Source organism: Onychostruthus taczanowskii, unplaced genomic scaffold (genome assembly GCF_017590055.1).
Source record: "Onychostruthus taczanowskii isolate IOZ18803 unplaced genomic scaffold, ASM1759005v1 scaffold11, whole genome shotgun sequence".
In the NCBI taxonomy this organism is placed as follows: Eukaryota; Metazoa; Chordata; class Aves; order Passeriformes; family Passeridae; genus Onychostruthus; species Onychostruthus taczanowskii.
The window spans coordinates 9,595,432-9,609,810 of record NW_024497629.1 but is presented as its reverse complement, the minus strand read 5'-3'; the positions used below and the strand labels follow the sequence as shown (position 1 = coordinate 9,609,810).

At 35.3% G+C, this 14,379-nt stretch overlaps 1 protein-coding gene across 1 annotated transcript in view; it reads right to left on the bottom strand.

The window, feature by feature from the left end:
• Positions 1–319: 319 nt before the first annotated feature.
• MBOAT2 (membrane bound O-acyltransferase domain containing 2) overlaps positions 320–14,379 on the bottom strand; it is a 92,633-nt gene continuing 78,573 nt past the window's right edge. Inside the window, exons 11-13 of the mRNA XM_041421799.1 lie at positions 9,809–9,941; positions 7,155–7,306; positions 320–6,645 (exon numbers count right to left, since the gene is read on the bottom strand). Coding sequence (XP_041277733.1) covers positions 6,423–6,645; positions 7,155–7,306; positions 9,809–9,941 — 508 coding nt within the window. The 3' untranslated portion in view covers positions 320–6,422. The remainder of the gene's footprint in view (positions 6,646–7,154; positions 7,307–9,808; positions 9,942–14,379) is intronic.

The following is a 14,379-nucleotide window of genomic DNA, read 5'->3' as shown; positions in this document are numbered from 1 at the left end:
GCTTATCAGGTAGCAATATGCTCTGAGATGGAGGGTTTAAATTGTTTAAGCACCTTTCCCAAGTAACAAGAGGCTAGACTCAAAATTCTGTTTACTAGCTCTACTGAAAAATAATTATATGCATATATTTGTATATAAACTCTAGAAAACAAACTAAATAAATGCAATTTTGAACCAGAACATTCCAAATAACAGTGTAAATGCATGCAATGTATATTTAGCAATCTAAAAGGAGAAACTGCATTCAAATAATTTTGTTCTTCACCACTCATTAAAGACAGACAGCAAAGAATTTAGAAAAACAAGTTCACTTTTTTTAAACTACAGTTTAATCAGATTTAAAGACACAAATTAGAAAAGAACATTTATAGGCAAGTTAAAAACACCTTTAAAACATAACAGCATGCTGCTTCTGCAGCACTGCTGAGACAAATTAGAAATAAGTAATTATTAAAATATCACAATCACAGTGTAACTAACAGTGGTATTTTAATTTTACCATACACCAACACTTAGTTCATGGATCTGTTGAAAAATAACACTTTTTAAAAAATATATATTTTGGAATAATAAAAATGAAATTCACTGACAATGTATTATAATCTGAACCAGGAAAGGCAAATTTAGGAATACTGTAGCTATCCACTTTTAGGGGTATTCTCTCACTTTAACATACGGGTGGTTGGAGACGTAACTACTTCTGTATTGAGGTAAAACTATTCCTTTGAATGTGTAACCAAGGCAGGAAAGAATAAAGTTCCATATTTTAAATTCTTAAATTGAATAACTTATTACAACATATTTGAATAATGCTATATTACCCATCTTACACTATTTTTCATCCAATACATTTTGAATGTTCTCTTCTAACTGATCTAGAACACATCTGAGGTCTGGGATTTAAGAGTAACTACCTAATTACTATTGTAGCATTTTGACACCTTTGTCACAGTAAAGACACACCAGCAGATTCTCCACAGAAATAGTCAACACCACTGGACAAAAGAAGGTACAAAGAAAAGATGTAAAGAGAACTGAAAAACACAGAGAAAGGCAAAAGATGCATAGGCAAATTCTCCTTAAATTATTGTAGTAATTGTTGCACCTTTAATAAGCAGTGTTGCACTTTCTGATTAACAATCTCTAGGCACCCTATTTTCTCTACTTTTTTTTTGTTTCAGATTATACTGTCCCAGTTTTCAAGTCTGATCTGGCTAGAGCATGGACCCCAGCTATCTATTCATATGAAACCTAAATGAAAATCCAGCCTGGGGTTCCTTCCCCTTAGAGAAAAAAAGGAAGAAGATTGTGCAGAGGTCTCTTTTGCCAAGAGATTTGTTTGGAATAAGGTGCTGGACTGAGTCACTAGCAAGACAAAAACCTTCCTCCAGAAGTAGCCCTACCTCAGATCTCAGTCTGAAGTCACACAGCTTTTCAATTCAAAATTTATGCAATGTTTATATGGATATGCACATGGGTTCAGAAAATCTAAAACTATCTACAACCAAGACCAGGTCTAAGTCACTGGACACACAAATGATGATAAAGTGGCAACATTTGCTTTTGCACATTTGTATACCTAAAGTGAGCAAAACTATGGTTTAAATATTTAATGTGATGAAAATGGATACATTTGAGGTTAGGTTTTGTAAAAAACCTACAAAAAGCCCATTCTGAAATAAGTTTTTAAGAAATCTTTTTTTCATTTAGCTTTCACCATAACAAACAAGTGTTGCAGTATTTGTAACTTTGCAGGGTGAGTTTGCGGATGCCTGGATGTCATGGTGTTTGCAGAAAGTCTAGATTAAGTCAGCAAACATGTCAAAAATCCAGCCAGATGTAGTATAGAGCAGCTGCAGCCCGGGTCACAAGCAAGTAGAACCTCTGCCAAGCTCTGCATACAGGGTTAGCTCCCTGTGGGAATTGTGGCAAACCCTTCCAGCCACAGATGGGCACGTTCTGACCAGAGACTCCTCCACTGCCATCCTTTTCCACCAGGACTCTGAGGATGAAGTTCAACAGCACAAACTAGCTGAGATGCAGACAGACCTGGTAATCTTATGAGAGTAGGCTCAATTCACTAGCATGCCTGCTTACTCATTTAGAGCAGCATTTAAATACTTATTGAAGTACTTATTGTCAATTGATTTTTAAACAGGAAAATTAAAAAATACACCAAGTGCAGTTCAGAGTATTATTGGACCTAAATAAATATATAAAGGTTAATCATGTCATGAAATGCTGTCATGAATCAGCACATAATTAAGGTGTATTTTTTTATACATAGTCTGCATCAAATTTATATCCATCTGTTTTTCTAGCACTGATCACTTTTCTACATAGATGGTAGTATTTCAAAATTTTCAATGAAAATTAAATTCTCAAGCCTGATTTCAGAATTCAATGAGAATTACAAAGTGAAAGAATTAAAGGGAAATGAAAGCCCAAATTACAGTAACTTGTGCTTTTAAATTTCTTTATCTTTCAAGGCCAACTTATGAAGTTGAACATGTGAAAGTTTACATATATGCAAGTTACATATTTTTATGCAAACATGAAGACACATTTGACCATGTATTTAAGCAAATTGTCAACAATTTGTTTGCAAAGCTTCTGAGAAAAAAAAAAATCTAGATTGTGTTAAAATTACTTTTGATATTAATTAGACAGGAGGTGATGATCTCAAACATCTCCTCTGCATCAGAAGACATTTTACCACTATCCAAATCAATGCCATCAAAAGAGGCAAAACTACCTAGTGTGCATCCTGTCATACAAGTCTAGCATTTATATTAATATTACTTATTCCCCTGGGGGAAACAGAACAAGCTCTTCAAGTGTAAAATTCCCCTAATAAATAATTTACTATATTGGTAAAACTTATATCATAAGTCAGTGTAGAGCAGGGAATACACCAAGGTCTCTTCATGACCTTCTCACTAAAGTGTGATTTGTAATCAAGAGCATATTGAAATGCATACCAATATTTTCACATGTAATACATCTTCAAATGTCACCAATGACTGAAATCTTGTCTACATGTCAACTTAAGGAATGGCCAGGGAAGAATAAGTTTCCTGAATAAGAAGGGCATATCTGTAACTGCAAAGCTAATAAAGCCTTTTTGATTACAACAGTAGTGGGCACCACTGAAAATATTATTTAAATATGTAATATATATCTCTCTCATTAATACAGAATCATAAAAGTTAAAAAATGCTAATCAAGCAAATAGTTACTATTGGGGTGACTACATTTACTAACTAACATTAAGTGCCCAAATGAACTGTTCACAATAGGCAAATATTTGCAAAGCACCGTAAAATTATGAATGATATGTTGCATTTACTTTTCATAGTGTGCTGATCTGCAATACAGGAAACACTTTTACCTTTTGGATATACATTATTTAATAAGTGAAATAATACTTTTAAAACCATGTTTCCTTCATGTCCAAAACATTTATAGGAAATATACTTTCTACAATTTTTGTCAGGAAGAGCAATAAAAATCACTGCCATCCTTTCAAATTCAGTATTATCAAATGATGTGTGTAAAATCTAAAAATTATCTAAAGCATGAGGGCTGGCTGCTCTTGACTTTCTGACTGAATCGATAAAAAGGATCCAGTGTGATAGGAAGGTAGAAAATTAGTAAAGCAGCAGGAAAGAAACATCAAAACACCACTCTGACTAAAATCACGGTGCTGCCATTAAAATAAAACAGTTCTTTCCATAATCCTCAAGAGAATTCATTCTTGTGAAGAGCAGATTTTTGTTCAAAGTACTTTTATATTTAACAATGGCATTTAAATGGTAAATTCTAGGACACTATACTTAAATTCTGTGCAGAATTAATTAATTGTCAATTTTCTTGCAATTATTTAATGAGTTCAAATCATAAAGAAAAAAGTCATGTCCAATTTTGAAACCTGTATTTTGCCACCCGTGCTCAATGAAAGTATGCATGTATTTTCTTAGTTGTTTCAACTTTCCTACATCCAGTAGTTCTGAACAAAACTGTACCTCTGAATTCACTCATGTTGAAGTACCAGACTGCACTACCCTAAACCTTATTTTACGGGAGCCTTTACAGCTGTTTCCATATTTCATTAAGAAGACTTAGTAAGCCTCCACAGCACACATGGGCACACATGCCAAAACAGTAAATCAAGAGGATGAGAACATAAATAGGAAAACAGCACATTGTACTGGCATCCAAAAGTGGTTTTTTAAAATAGATTTGGAGACTGCACCAATAAGAAGAATTTTAAGTTCCAGAGTAACAAATGCTGAAAGAATCAACCCCATTTCTACTTACCCACCCAGAAATGTGCAAATCTTTTTCTGTTGTTTTATGTAAATGTCCCTTCAAGTACAGAATGCAAAAAAAAGTCTTTCCTGATTCTGTGTCTAACAAGGATGATCAAACAAACTAGCACACCCTTACTTAGTAACAAAAAGAAAACCATAATGTGGTGTCAAAGAAGTGTATGACAACCACAACCCCACGTAAGGGAAAGTCTACCTGGGCAATCAAAGTAAGGATTTAGAAGTCAGATTGTTTTATCTTGAAGATAATACAGCTGTCACTGAAACAATGAACATCCCTCCTCACCTAAACAGACTCATCCACTCTCATTTCGTATTCAGTTCCCCCTTTCTGAGAAGATGAATTAGTGCTAACCTACACATATGGGAAGTTATCTTCTCTTCCTCCTGGAGTTTTAGGTGAGGAGCCAAGGGCCAGAGAGTTATGACAGCAAGGAAACAACTCTGACCTAACTTATGGTCTGGTTCTCCAGGGAGTACTGTGAAGCTTTTTACGTGGCAATATCCCCAAAGCTGAGGACCATCATTGCACTTCTGTCAGTAAGAATACTCATCCAACTGGAGCTAGATATTTGATTAAAACTTTAGGTTTCAAAATATTATGACAAAATTTTCTCAATCATTTGTTAGTTATTAATCAACCAACTGCATTATTTTTCTCTGGTATTATTTTGTATCTGGTTTAAAACTAAGAATAAACCCCACATGGATAAACATCTTGTGTTTACTTTACAAAATTATATGAAAATACAGAATATATGCAATTAAAATGTAGCCCTTTAACAGTAGTACTCTAGCACTAACCATCATCACAATGAATGATTGGAAATAGATATAACCACTACATTGTTTCCTTGACAAACTTCCATAATTCAGACAGTCAGATGTTCTGAAGGATTTCTTTCATTCTGTTACCCAGAAATATGACATGAAATTTGCATCTAAAATTCTAATTCAAAGAAAAAGCTTTTCCTCAAATTCACACACTTCTTTGGATAAAGATTTATCAATTATCAAGCATACAGAAATTGGTTGTGATAGTCATTTCATGTTTGACTACCAGTGTGCTGGAGCTTCAAGGTAATTTTGCTATTTTATACTGAAAGCATCATCAACTAACTGATGCCTGAAAATTCAAAATAACTTTAAGTATTAAAAATTACTTTTTGTAAAACAGTTCTATTCTAGAACAAGTATTTATGGTATTTAAGGGCAAAACTGCACTTTCATTGAAATCCCAGTGCTTGCACATTGTCTTCCGTGCCTTGTGGCTGTCTTTCCCCCTTTGGCTGCAAAGCCCACTTGGCAGTGTATTATTGGGTTTAGGTACTTTAAAGTAAAAGAAACCTACATTAGAGCTATCAATCCATGGAAAAGGTAACTCTTTAGGTGTTTTTAATCCATTCAGAAGGGCCATTTAAATCCACCCAGAGTAATTATACTCTTTATCAAAGAAACCTAACTATAATTTGGCATCAATGTTTACAGTTCTGTAATGTACTCTAAAGGTTTGAGATAAGAAAACCCTCCAAATACTGAGATGCTTATTGCAATTCCCTTTGAAAGACTCCAAAGTCTTCTAGTGACTTTGCATTTCCTCTCATTATCTTCTTTATAGCACATAGTGTTATATATTTGAAATACTTTCCACATAAAATCAAACTTGAAATACCCACTTAGAAACAATATTTCAGTAAATAGAGGGTTTAAGGCAAGTCATTCAGTTGGAAAAATTAATTTCCATTTGTTAATCCTAGACTGACACAATTTTATTCCACCCCATCAGTGCCTTGGGATACACAACGTACATTCAGCAAAGGGCACACATATGACCCTATGGACATACGTTGCAAGTCCTGAGTGCCCATTGAAATAATGGTAATATCTTCATATAAGGCGTGACCCACAGGGACATGGCATGGGAGGGGTTAATTTGTTTTGTTTCCAGTCTTGCTATTGTATGTGATTTTCCTAGGTAATGCATTCTTTTCTTACTAAATATCTTTGCAAACAAATACAAACCCCTTTAAAAGGTGCTAAAAATGGGTTTCTGAAAACATACAAAATATATTCATCATAATATTTCCTCAATCACTGTTTTAATGCTTGATATCTGCAGGTTATTTCTTCTTTCTGACTGAAACTATTATTTGTTGTGGAATAATTGTTCTTTTGCAAAAGACTTTCTTCTTCTAGTTTTCTGGACCACGCAGGCTGGACACCTTCATGTTTTTTACTTCCTTTTTGAGTTCTTTTCAATGGAAATACCAACAACACCAGGATGCTGGCAATATGAAGACAGAAATAGCAGGAGCTAAAAAACAAACAGAAATAATAAATCAATGAAACTCTAACCACTCTTAACAGATATACTTTGCACATAAGATATGAAAACATTAGTATTTCATTTAAGAAAAGTAAAATACGGAGAAAATTAGAAATTAAATCTCCTCTCACATTATTTAGGACTGTAAGAAGGTGTAAAGTGAACAGAAGTCTGCTTTCAACTTTTTTCACAAGCTGTTTCTGGGAAGTTAGTATCTAGTCTTGCTATAAAATAGTTCAAGGGCAAACAGTAATTTCAAAGGTATCCTCTGGTTTTGTTTTTGGCTGGGTTTTTTTCCCCTGCCCCTGAAAAATAAGTCTGTTATGACAAGAAAGTGTGAGCAGTACAAGACACACTGTTCAAGCACTAGAAATACAGTTCACTCAGCTACAAATCAATCTTAGAATCATATCACTAAAATAGCTTTAGAAATCCTCTGCCACTGAAAATACTTCTATTCCAAGTGAAAGAAAAGGAAACAGGTAGAATGTGCTTACCTGTAAAAGGTGAAAGAGGGTTTTACAGAGAGCAGTACAAATGGCACAACTGTGTAACTTATTGCTGCTTGAGTTGCCATCCATGTTACAATATCATAACACAGTTTAACAGCAGGAGATTCAACAAAATAGTGTCTGATATTGTTTCTTATCTGAAAAAGCAGGTAATACTAAGTTAGCTGAGGAATAAACCCTGAGAGCTCAATTTGTTGCATTGACACAAAAGTCATAGGATGAATTTACGTGCTACAGTTTGGTCAAATATCTTTGAACTATTCAAAATGCCTATCAACTTCAAGAAGAATAGGCTCAAATTCCCTGCAATTCATTCAGCATGGGAATTTAAGCATTAATTTAAGCATTAATTAATTTAAACAGAATTTAAGTAAATTAATCCTACACTAAATCCAATGCAAATTTGCACTGCTTGTCTGAATGAGGAAGACATTGTATTCTATCAAGCCATTCTGTAAATATAGAGGGTTGGAGTAAGTGAAGGCCAGAATGTTTCTGACAAAAGCTTCTACATAGTAAGTAATTTTCACACACTTGTTAATAAAATATATTTTAAGGAAAGTAGGGTATATATCAGAATATACAAAATATCAGTTCTAATTACATATTTCAGGAGTCTTAACTTCAAGTTAAGTGGGATCAATTAAGTGGGATTATTACAAAATTACTCAAATTTCTATGCTGAATCTTCTTTTGTTCTAAAATTCTGCTCAAAAGATTTAATACCAGAAGTACTTAAAAGACCCAATTCCAAATCCCACATAGGGTTGGGTTCAGTTTTATTTAAGTCTATAATTGTAAAGGCATCAGTAAATCTTTGCCTCTCTTTCCTTTGACTGAACTGTTATCCTTGCTCACACTCTTACGTGCTGACAAACCAAGATGGGCTCAATTCAGCCTTTGACCCCAACTTGATATCACAGTTGCCACCTCCCAGTCACCTGCACTGAAGCAGTGCTCTCTGTAAAAAAGCTGCACACCAGAGTACACTGTTCAGCTTCCTTAACCCTCAGTTTCTTTAGAACTCCTCGTTCCAAAGAACATATCCATAGCTAGATCCTGCTGATTTAATTATTTACATTAAAAACTCTTTTTGACTCTTCTAGTTATTCTTCCTCTTCTAATTGCCCTGTAGATACCACCTTCCCACTCAGTCTTTTCTTAGTTAAGCTAAGTCAAACAAGTAATTCTAGCTACATACCCTTCATTCTGCCATCTCCCTCTAGTTATTCCTATGGTCACATGCAAGGACTCGTTCCTGAGTTCTGTAGAACCCAGATGAAGCTTCACAAAATTTCTTGTAATCTTGTATTTTAGGACTTGGAGAACAACTTTTAACACAAATCTATGGCTGCCACTAGTAAACACCCGGTTATGAAATCTATAATGATTAAAGGTAGTAAAATAAGTTGGATACATGCTTAGGCATAACAGAACAAAGTGTGAATCACTGTTGCCAAACTTTGCAGTTAAAGGCTAGTAGAGTTAAATAACAAATATGCTCTAACATATCTTAGTTAATATTAAGTACCTGTTGGTACAGAAACTGAAAACGTTTTTTTACTAGCCTATTGATAGATACTTAGGAAACATGAATACCAGGATGAAGGGCAGTGAGCGCTCCAATTTACTGGACTCATCTCATGAAGTAAACAAGTTTTATCTGTGAACTGTCCCAGAACCTTGGCTTTTGCTCCAGCCCCTGGCTGACAAATGTCAAAAAAATGTCAAAAGTTCCCTGTGATAGATCTGGAAGAAGAAGAAAGCTGTATCTATTGTAAAGAAAGGAGTCAGTTCTGTCAAACAAGGACTATACCCATATCTTGTGAAAAAAAGAGAAGCATTTGTTTTATTGATGTAGTAGCAATCTAAATCTGAAGCACAACCTTCCCCTAGCTATTACAGCAACCACAGAGCAGTCTGCTTCATTTCTCACTCCCCTGGTTCTTACAACAAAAAAAGTGCTGTTATGCTGCTCTGATCTGATGTGCAATTTGCTCCTCTTTTCCACTGACTGACTGATAAACCTGTCTCTGTTCTTACACAGCCTTCTCAGGCAGAACAGTGAGAGATTTCTTGGCAGATTTGCTGTCTTCATATGGTTGTGAATAGCAACTGCAAAAGCTTGTTAATGTGGCTGCACTACTGGCTGACCAACTTGAAATAGTAACTGCACTGGAGATTTTTATGTGCTGCTTGAGGGGAAACATTCTTTAGTTATCATCCTTACAATAGTACTGGAGAGAAATTACGGATGAGGCAGACCCTAGAAATATATAGCATTGACAACAAATTTTAAGCTACTCATTATCACTGATTTTTTCAAAATAATTTTAGTTAACATCAACCTGTTCAGCATGCTATAGTACCATGCTAACAGTTAATACAGAGGAAGAGCTTCCACAAAAGATAAAAAGGTGCTACAAAAATGTTATAGGCTGTGTATAGTCTTGTTTGCTTCCACCAATCAAGTCCTCCTTTTCATTAATCATTTCCATTGTTCTCATAAGTAAAAAAAAGTAAACACCACTATCAGACAGATTGTGTATCAACAGTAAAGGGCATCTTTGGAGTAATGAACATGATCAATTTGCTTTTACAAAACTTATTATTTAAGAAGATACTTGGTTGGTACTTACAGCTCGTGCTGCTAATGTCATTAGTACTCCTGTTAAAAATGTTAAATAATATCCTGGATAAACCCCATGCCAGATGGCAGAAAGAATGAAGGTTTGGATCGTTGGGCTGAAGGTGGCTCGCTCATAGCACACTCTAGCAAGTCAGAAACAAATCAAGATAAGTAACATGAAATAAATCACCCAGTCTTCCCAGCTATCATTTATACTTTTACCAGATTCATCTCCAACAAAGAAGTTTCAATGCAATTGCAGTTTTTATTATTTAATGATGTTGTCACTATATTATGGCTTAAAAAATACTTAAAGCTATTCACAGCTCCTGATTCCAGCCCTCAGTGCTAAACTTGTGCTCAATGCCATCACACATTGTCCTTATTCCTAATGAAGTGATACACAAGCATCTAAAGATGAGTTTTGGCATTAATAAGGGATCTTGAGCCATCAAAGAATGTGTTTGAAAAGCCGCACTGGAAGGCACGAACCACCGCCAGATTCTTGGGATGAGTCAGGTATGTTTTCCATAAAATAAGAGCAGCTTATAGGAACAGGGGAAAACAAATAACTACCTTCAATTTTGAATAATAAAGAAACTACAGTTGAAAAGGTGTCTGTGTGACACAATTAGGTGAGCATGACAATGAAATTGTAATAAATTCTCTAGTGCTGAGAGAGTGTTAAATAAGGAGAATGCTGAACTCTGTGTTATTTTAAAATTGAGACTGAATTACTAGGCAACATCCTATAATAAGGAATTCTAGAAGGAAGAAGGGAAAAAGGAATCCAAGAAAGGTGGTTTCTAGAAGACAACATTATATGACACAATGACAAACCATCATGATGTGGAAGAATGATAGGAAACATGGTAAAGTCCTGATATGGCTTCATCAAGAGTTCTTTAATGCCTTTAATGATCTGAAAACCAAAAAAGCAATAGGAAATATGGAAACAGATACAAACTAACAAAGCAAAAATAAACACCACTAGCATGCATGAGCACAAATCTATGGCTAACACACAAAAATGAGTTGTAACTAAAAAGGCTATAGACATGAATATGTAAAAAGGTTTTATAACCACACAGCAAGTAACAGAGAAAGAGAAGAGAATGCACATCTGTTATTCAAAGATGACAAGCTAATGATACCAAGAGCTGCAACAGCCACTACCAATCTAACTACTTTACTGCAACTTCCACATAAAGAATACTGAAACCTACTGATGTAGTCTGTGTTGAAGAACAGAAGGCAAAAACACAGGATCTGAATAGGGGAAGATTAAAAGTGTAATTTCCTAATTTAGTTTATTTCAGTCAAATAGATGTGGTAAGTTTTATCTTATGAGATCTTCAGTGGGATATGTGCACAATCCCCTCTTGCCAAAGGGCTTCACTCACAGTGGTAATTAAGATGAAAACATGGGGCTGGCCTAATACTTAAAACTGTCTGAGGTCATTTGCTCAAAACACCTTAAAGAGGAAAGCCACATTGGCCAGACTGAATAGTAAATAGAGACATTTCTGACAAAGAATCTATCAGCCTCAGGAGTAGCAAAGCATTGGGAAAATGTGCACTGAGTCAGAGACATCTTAGAGCAAAATACTTTTCATCAAAACCTCAGCTGACACTGCCAGAAGTCACCCCACCAACACAATGACCTCTGTCTTGGCCAAGACAGAGCATCCCTGGTAGACACAGAGTAGCTGCATCCAGACAGGGGCCTGTCAGTGCAGTGCACCATGCCAGGGAGCAGTGTCTCATCCCTGTCAGCTGCAGGCACATGGATTTGTGCCAGGCTTTTCTAGGGGGCATGTGAAATCACCAGATTCACATCAAGCTGGAGCACCCACATCTCCCACAGGCAGTGCATGCAAGCAGGGTTTTGTATCCCATCCATCCTCAGGAGAGAAGGTGCAGTTCACATGTAATTGTGTACATACATGCGTGCTTTTTAATCTGCTTGAGATTAGTTGCAGAAGAGTGTTTAAAAATGTCTATTACACCAAAGCACTAAACACATATGAAATGTTATGTGTTCTAATACTGCTATTAATTCTAAATGTTTACGACTGGTGGCTAATTACACCTCATTAATAAAGTGATACATGTCTTCAATCTTTATTTGATTTAAAGTACTGAAATTATCCCTGGAAAGCATTCAGGAGCAAACAAAACTCACTAAATTAACTAACCATATTTCAGCTGTATCAATGCAAGTGAGGTAAAACAGTACAAAAAATTCCTCAGATTTCAATTTCAAAGAGTAAAAAGTAAACTTAAATGCTCCCATTGATTTAGCAATAATAAATCATGTTCAAATACTTCATTTGACAATCCTAGAAACAAATGAAGGAAATATGGTCATCACAACAGGTTGAGAAAATCTATTCAAATATAGGTGGTTCAGGTTATCCATAATGCTCTATAAGTGGTAAGATGCATCAACTGTTCAGCAAGGTACTGTCTGCAGTCTGGTTCTATGATTTATTTACTAACTTAGGTGGTAGACTGAGAAGTATTTCTTCCACCTTGTCTTCCCTTCCTTTTTTGAAGTGGAAGGTGGGATGGACGAGATTGGCATTGTTTTCTTAGTAGAGAGCACTAGAATCCAAAATGATCCTGGCAGACTTGAAGGATGTTCTGAAATCAACAAGATGAAGTCCAAAGCATAGAACATCTAACAAGAAAAGTGGAAGACACAAACCAATACCATTCCTGTAACATTACTCAAAAAGTGTAGCTGAGTATGAATATGGATCAACAGTATGAAACACTGAGTATCAGCTAAGCATGAATCAACAGTAGATTGCTGCTGTAAAAAAGATAGATAACACCCTTTCTAATACATCACAGTATTACCCAAAGAAAATAATTATAACTAATCCACTCAAATTAATCTTCTCTGCCTCTAAAAAGCCAGGGAAAAATCTTGAAGGTCTTAGCAGAAGTACTACATCTACTCTAAGAAGACAGGAGGTTTGGAAAGATGTCAGAATTGAGCAACAAGAACCACAGGGGTTTTGCAAACATGACCAAAGACAAATGGGATGAGATGGTTTCTTTGGAAAAGAGAAAGAACGGGCTGAGAGGAACATAAGAGCTTTCCCAGGCAGGAAACATTTTAATGCTATATATTGTTGATATATGCTACTATGGAAATATCTATTTTAGCTTACATGCTTGTAACAATAATGCCTTTAAATTGCTGTATACCATGATCTACATTAAATATTTACTAAACCTCTTTGTGATCTGTAGCTCCATTAACTGTGTTTTTTACAAGTTTGTTTTTACCACAATCAGGCTTTAACTGATGGTTCTGTTTCTACGATTTTCAGAAAAGAACAGAAAAAATGCTAATGTCTGGTATTTCATGTGAGATAAATGGCTGAAGTTTTAGGTACTTCTATAAAGGGTAAAAAAAGTGACTTACTAAAAGTGGATGTTTAAAGTAATGAGTTTGTCCTCTATGCAAATTGTTGGAGCATTGCAACTAACAGAATGATTAGTAACAAAGTATACATTCAACAAGTATACAATCTCTACCACGGACCTATTTTACTTGCAACAAAACTTTCATAGAACATCCACCTTTCCACACCCTTTCACTTTGACAGAATAAATTTACACCATCCCCAAGGATTCTATTATTATTGTTTTAAAAAATACTTATTAAAAGAGATGCTTTAATTTTTCTTCACATCTTCTTTTATCATCACCCTGAGGAATTGACTTGCATTTTTTTCTTTTGATTTTTAACAGAAATATTATGCTTCTTCACTAATAATTTTTGTTTAAAATAATTCTGTTTAGGAGATTTGAAAGTCCTGTTATGTTTTAATACTATTAAACTTCTGTTCTCTAACTAAATCAAAACAGCTAAGTTACATATTTGGTTTCTGAAATGCTACATTTCAATACCCGCAAACATTAAATTTTTTGTTGACTGTCCCAGCAATAGATTCCATTGACTATTGAGCCGACCAGAATAATCACATAAAATTCAATTTCTTTTTTAAACTGGGTGAGCAAAATATTTAGGGATGAAATTACGGAAGAAAGAGAAAATACTATAAAGAAATTTGATGGAAGAGACATCCAGTTGTCAGCTATCCTAGAAAAACAGGTAAATTCCAAGATAGGGGTCTCAGTTAAACTTGCACCTGTGGATAGGAGAAAACTCAACTGTCTGACTGGAAGAAGGCAAACAACACCCATGAGCTACTCAAGAACACTGCTACTTTCTCCTTACTACAAAGAAGCAGAATGATGCAATTCACAGGGCACTGTACCTGGCCCCAGGCAAGGAAAAAGAGTGCAGCTGAGAGAGAGTAATTTGGAATTTTTGCTGACAGCACATTGTAGGGTTTGATGTCTGTCATACACTCATAATGGAAGGAGCACAGAAAGTTCTCTCACAGAACATAGGGAAATTCCTGTATCACTCTGTGGCTAAAAATCATGCAGAGCCTTCACAGGCTGAGATGGACACTTTGCCTGCTGCTCTCAGCAACATGCACTGGCTGAATGCTCAGGGAGGGGAAAAAAACACCTCCACAGATTAACAGTTTTAGG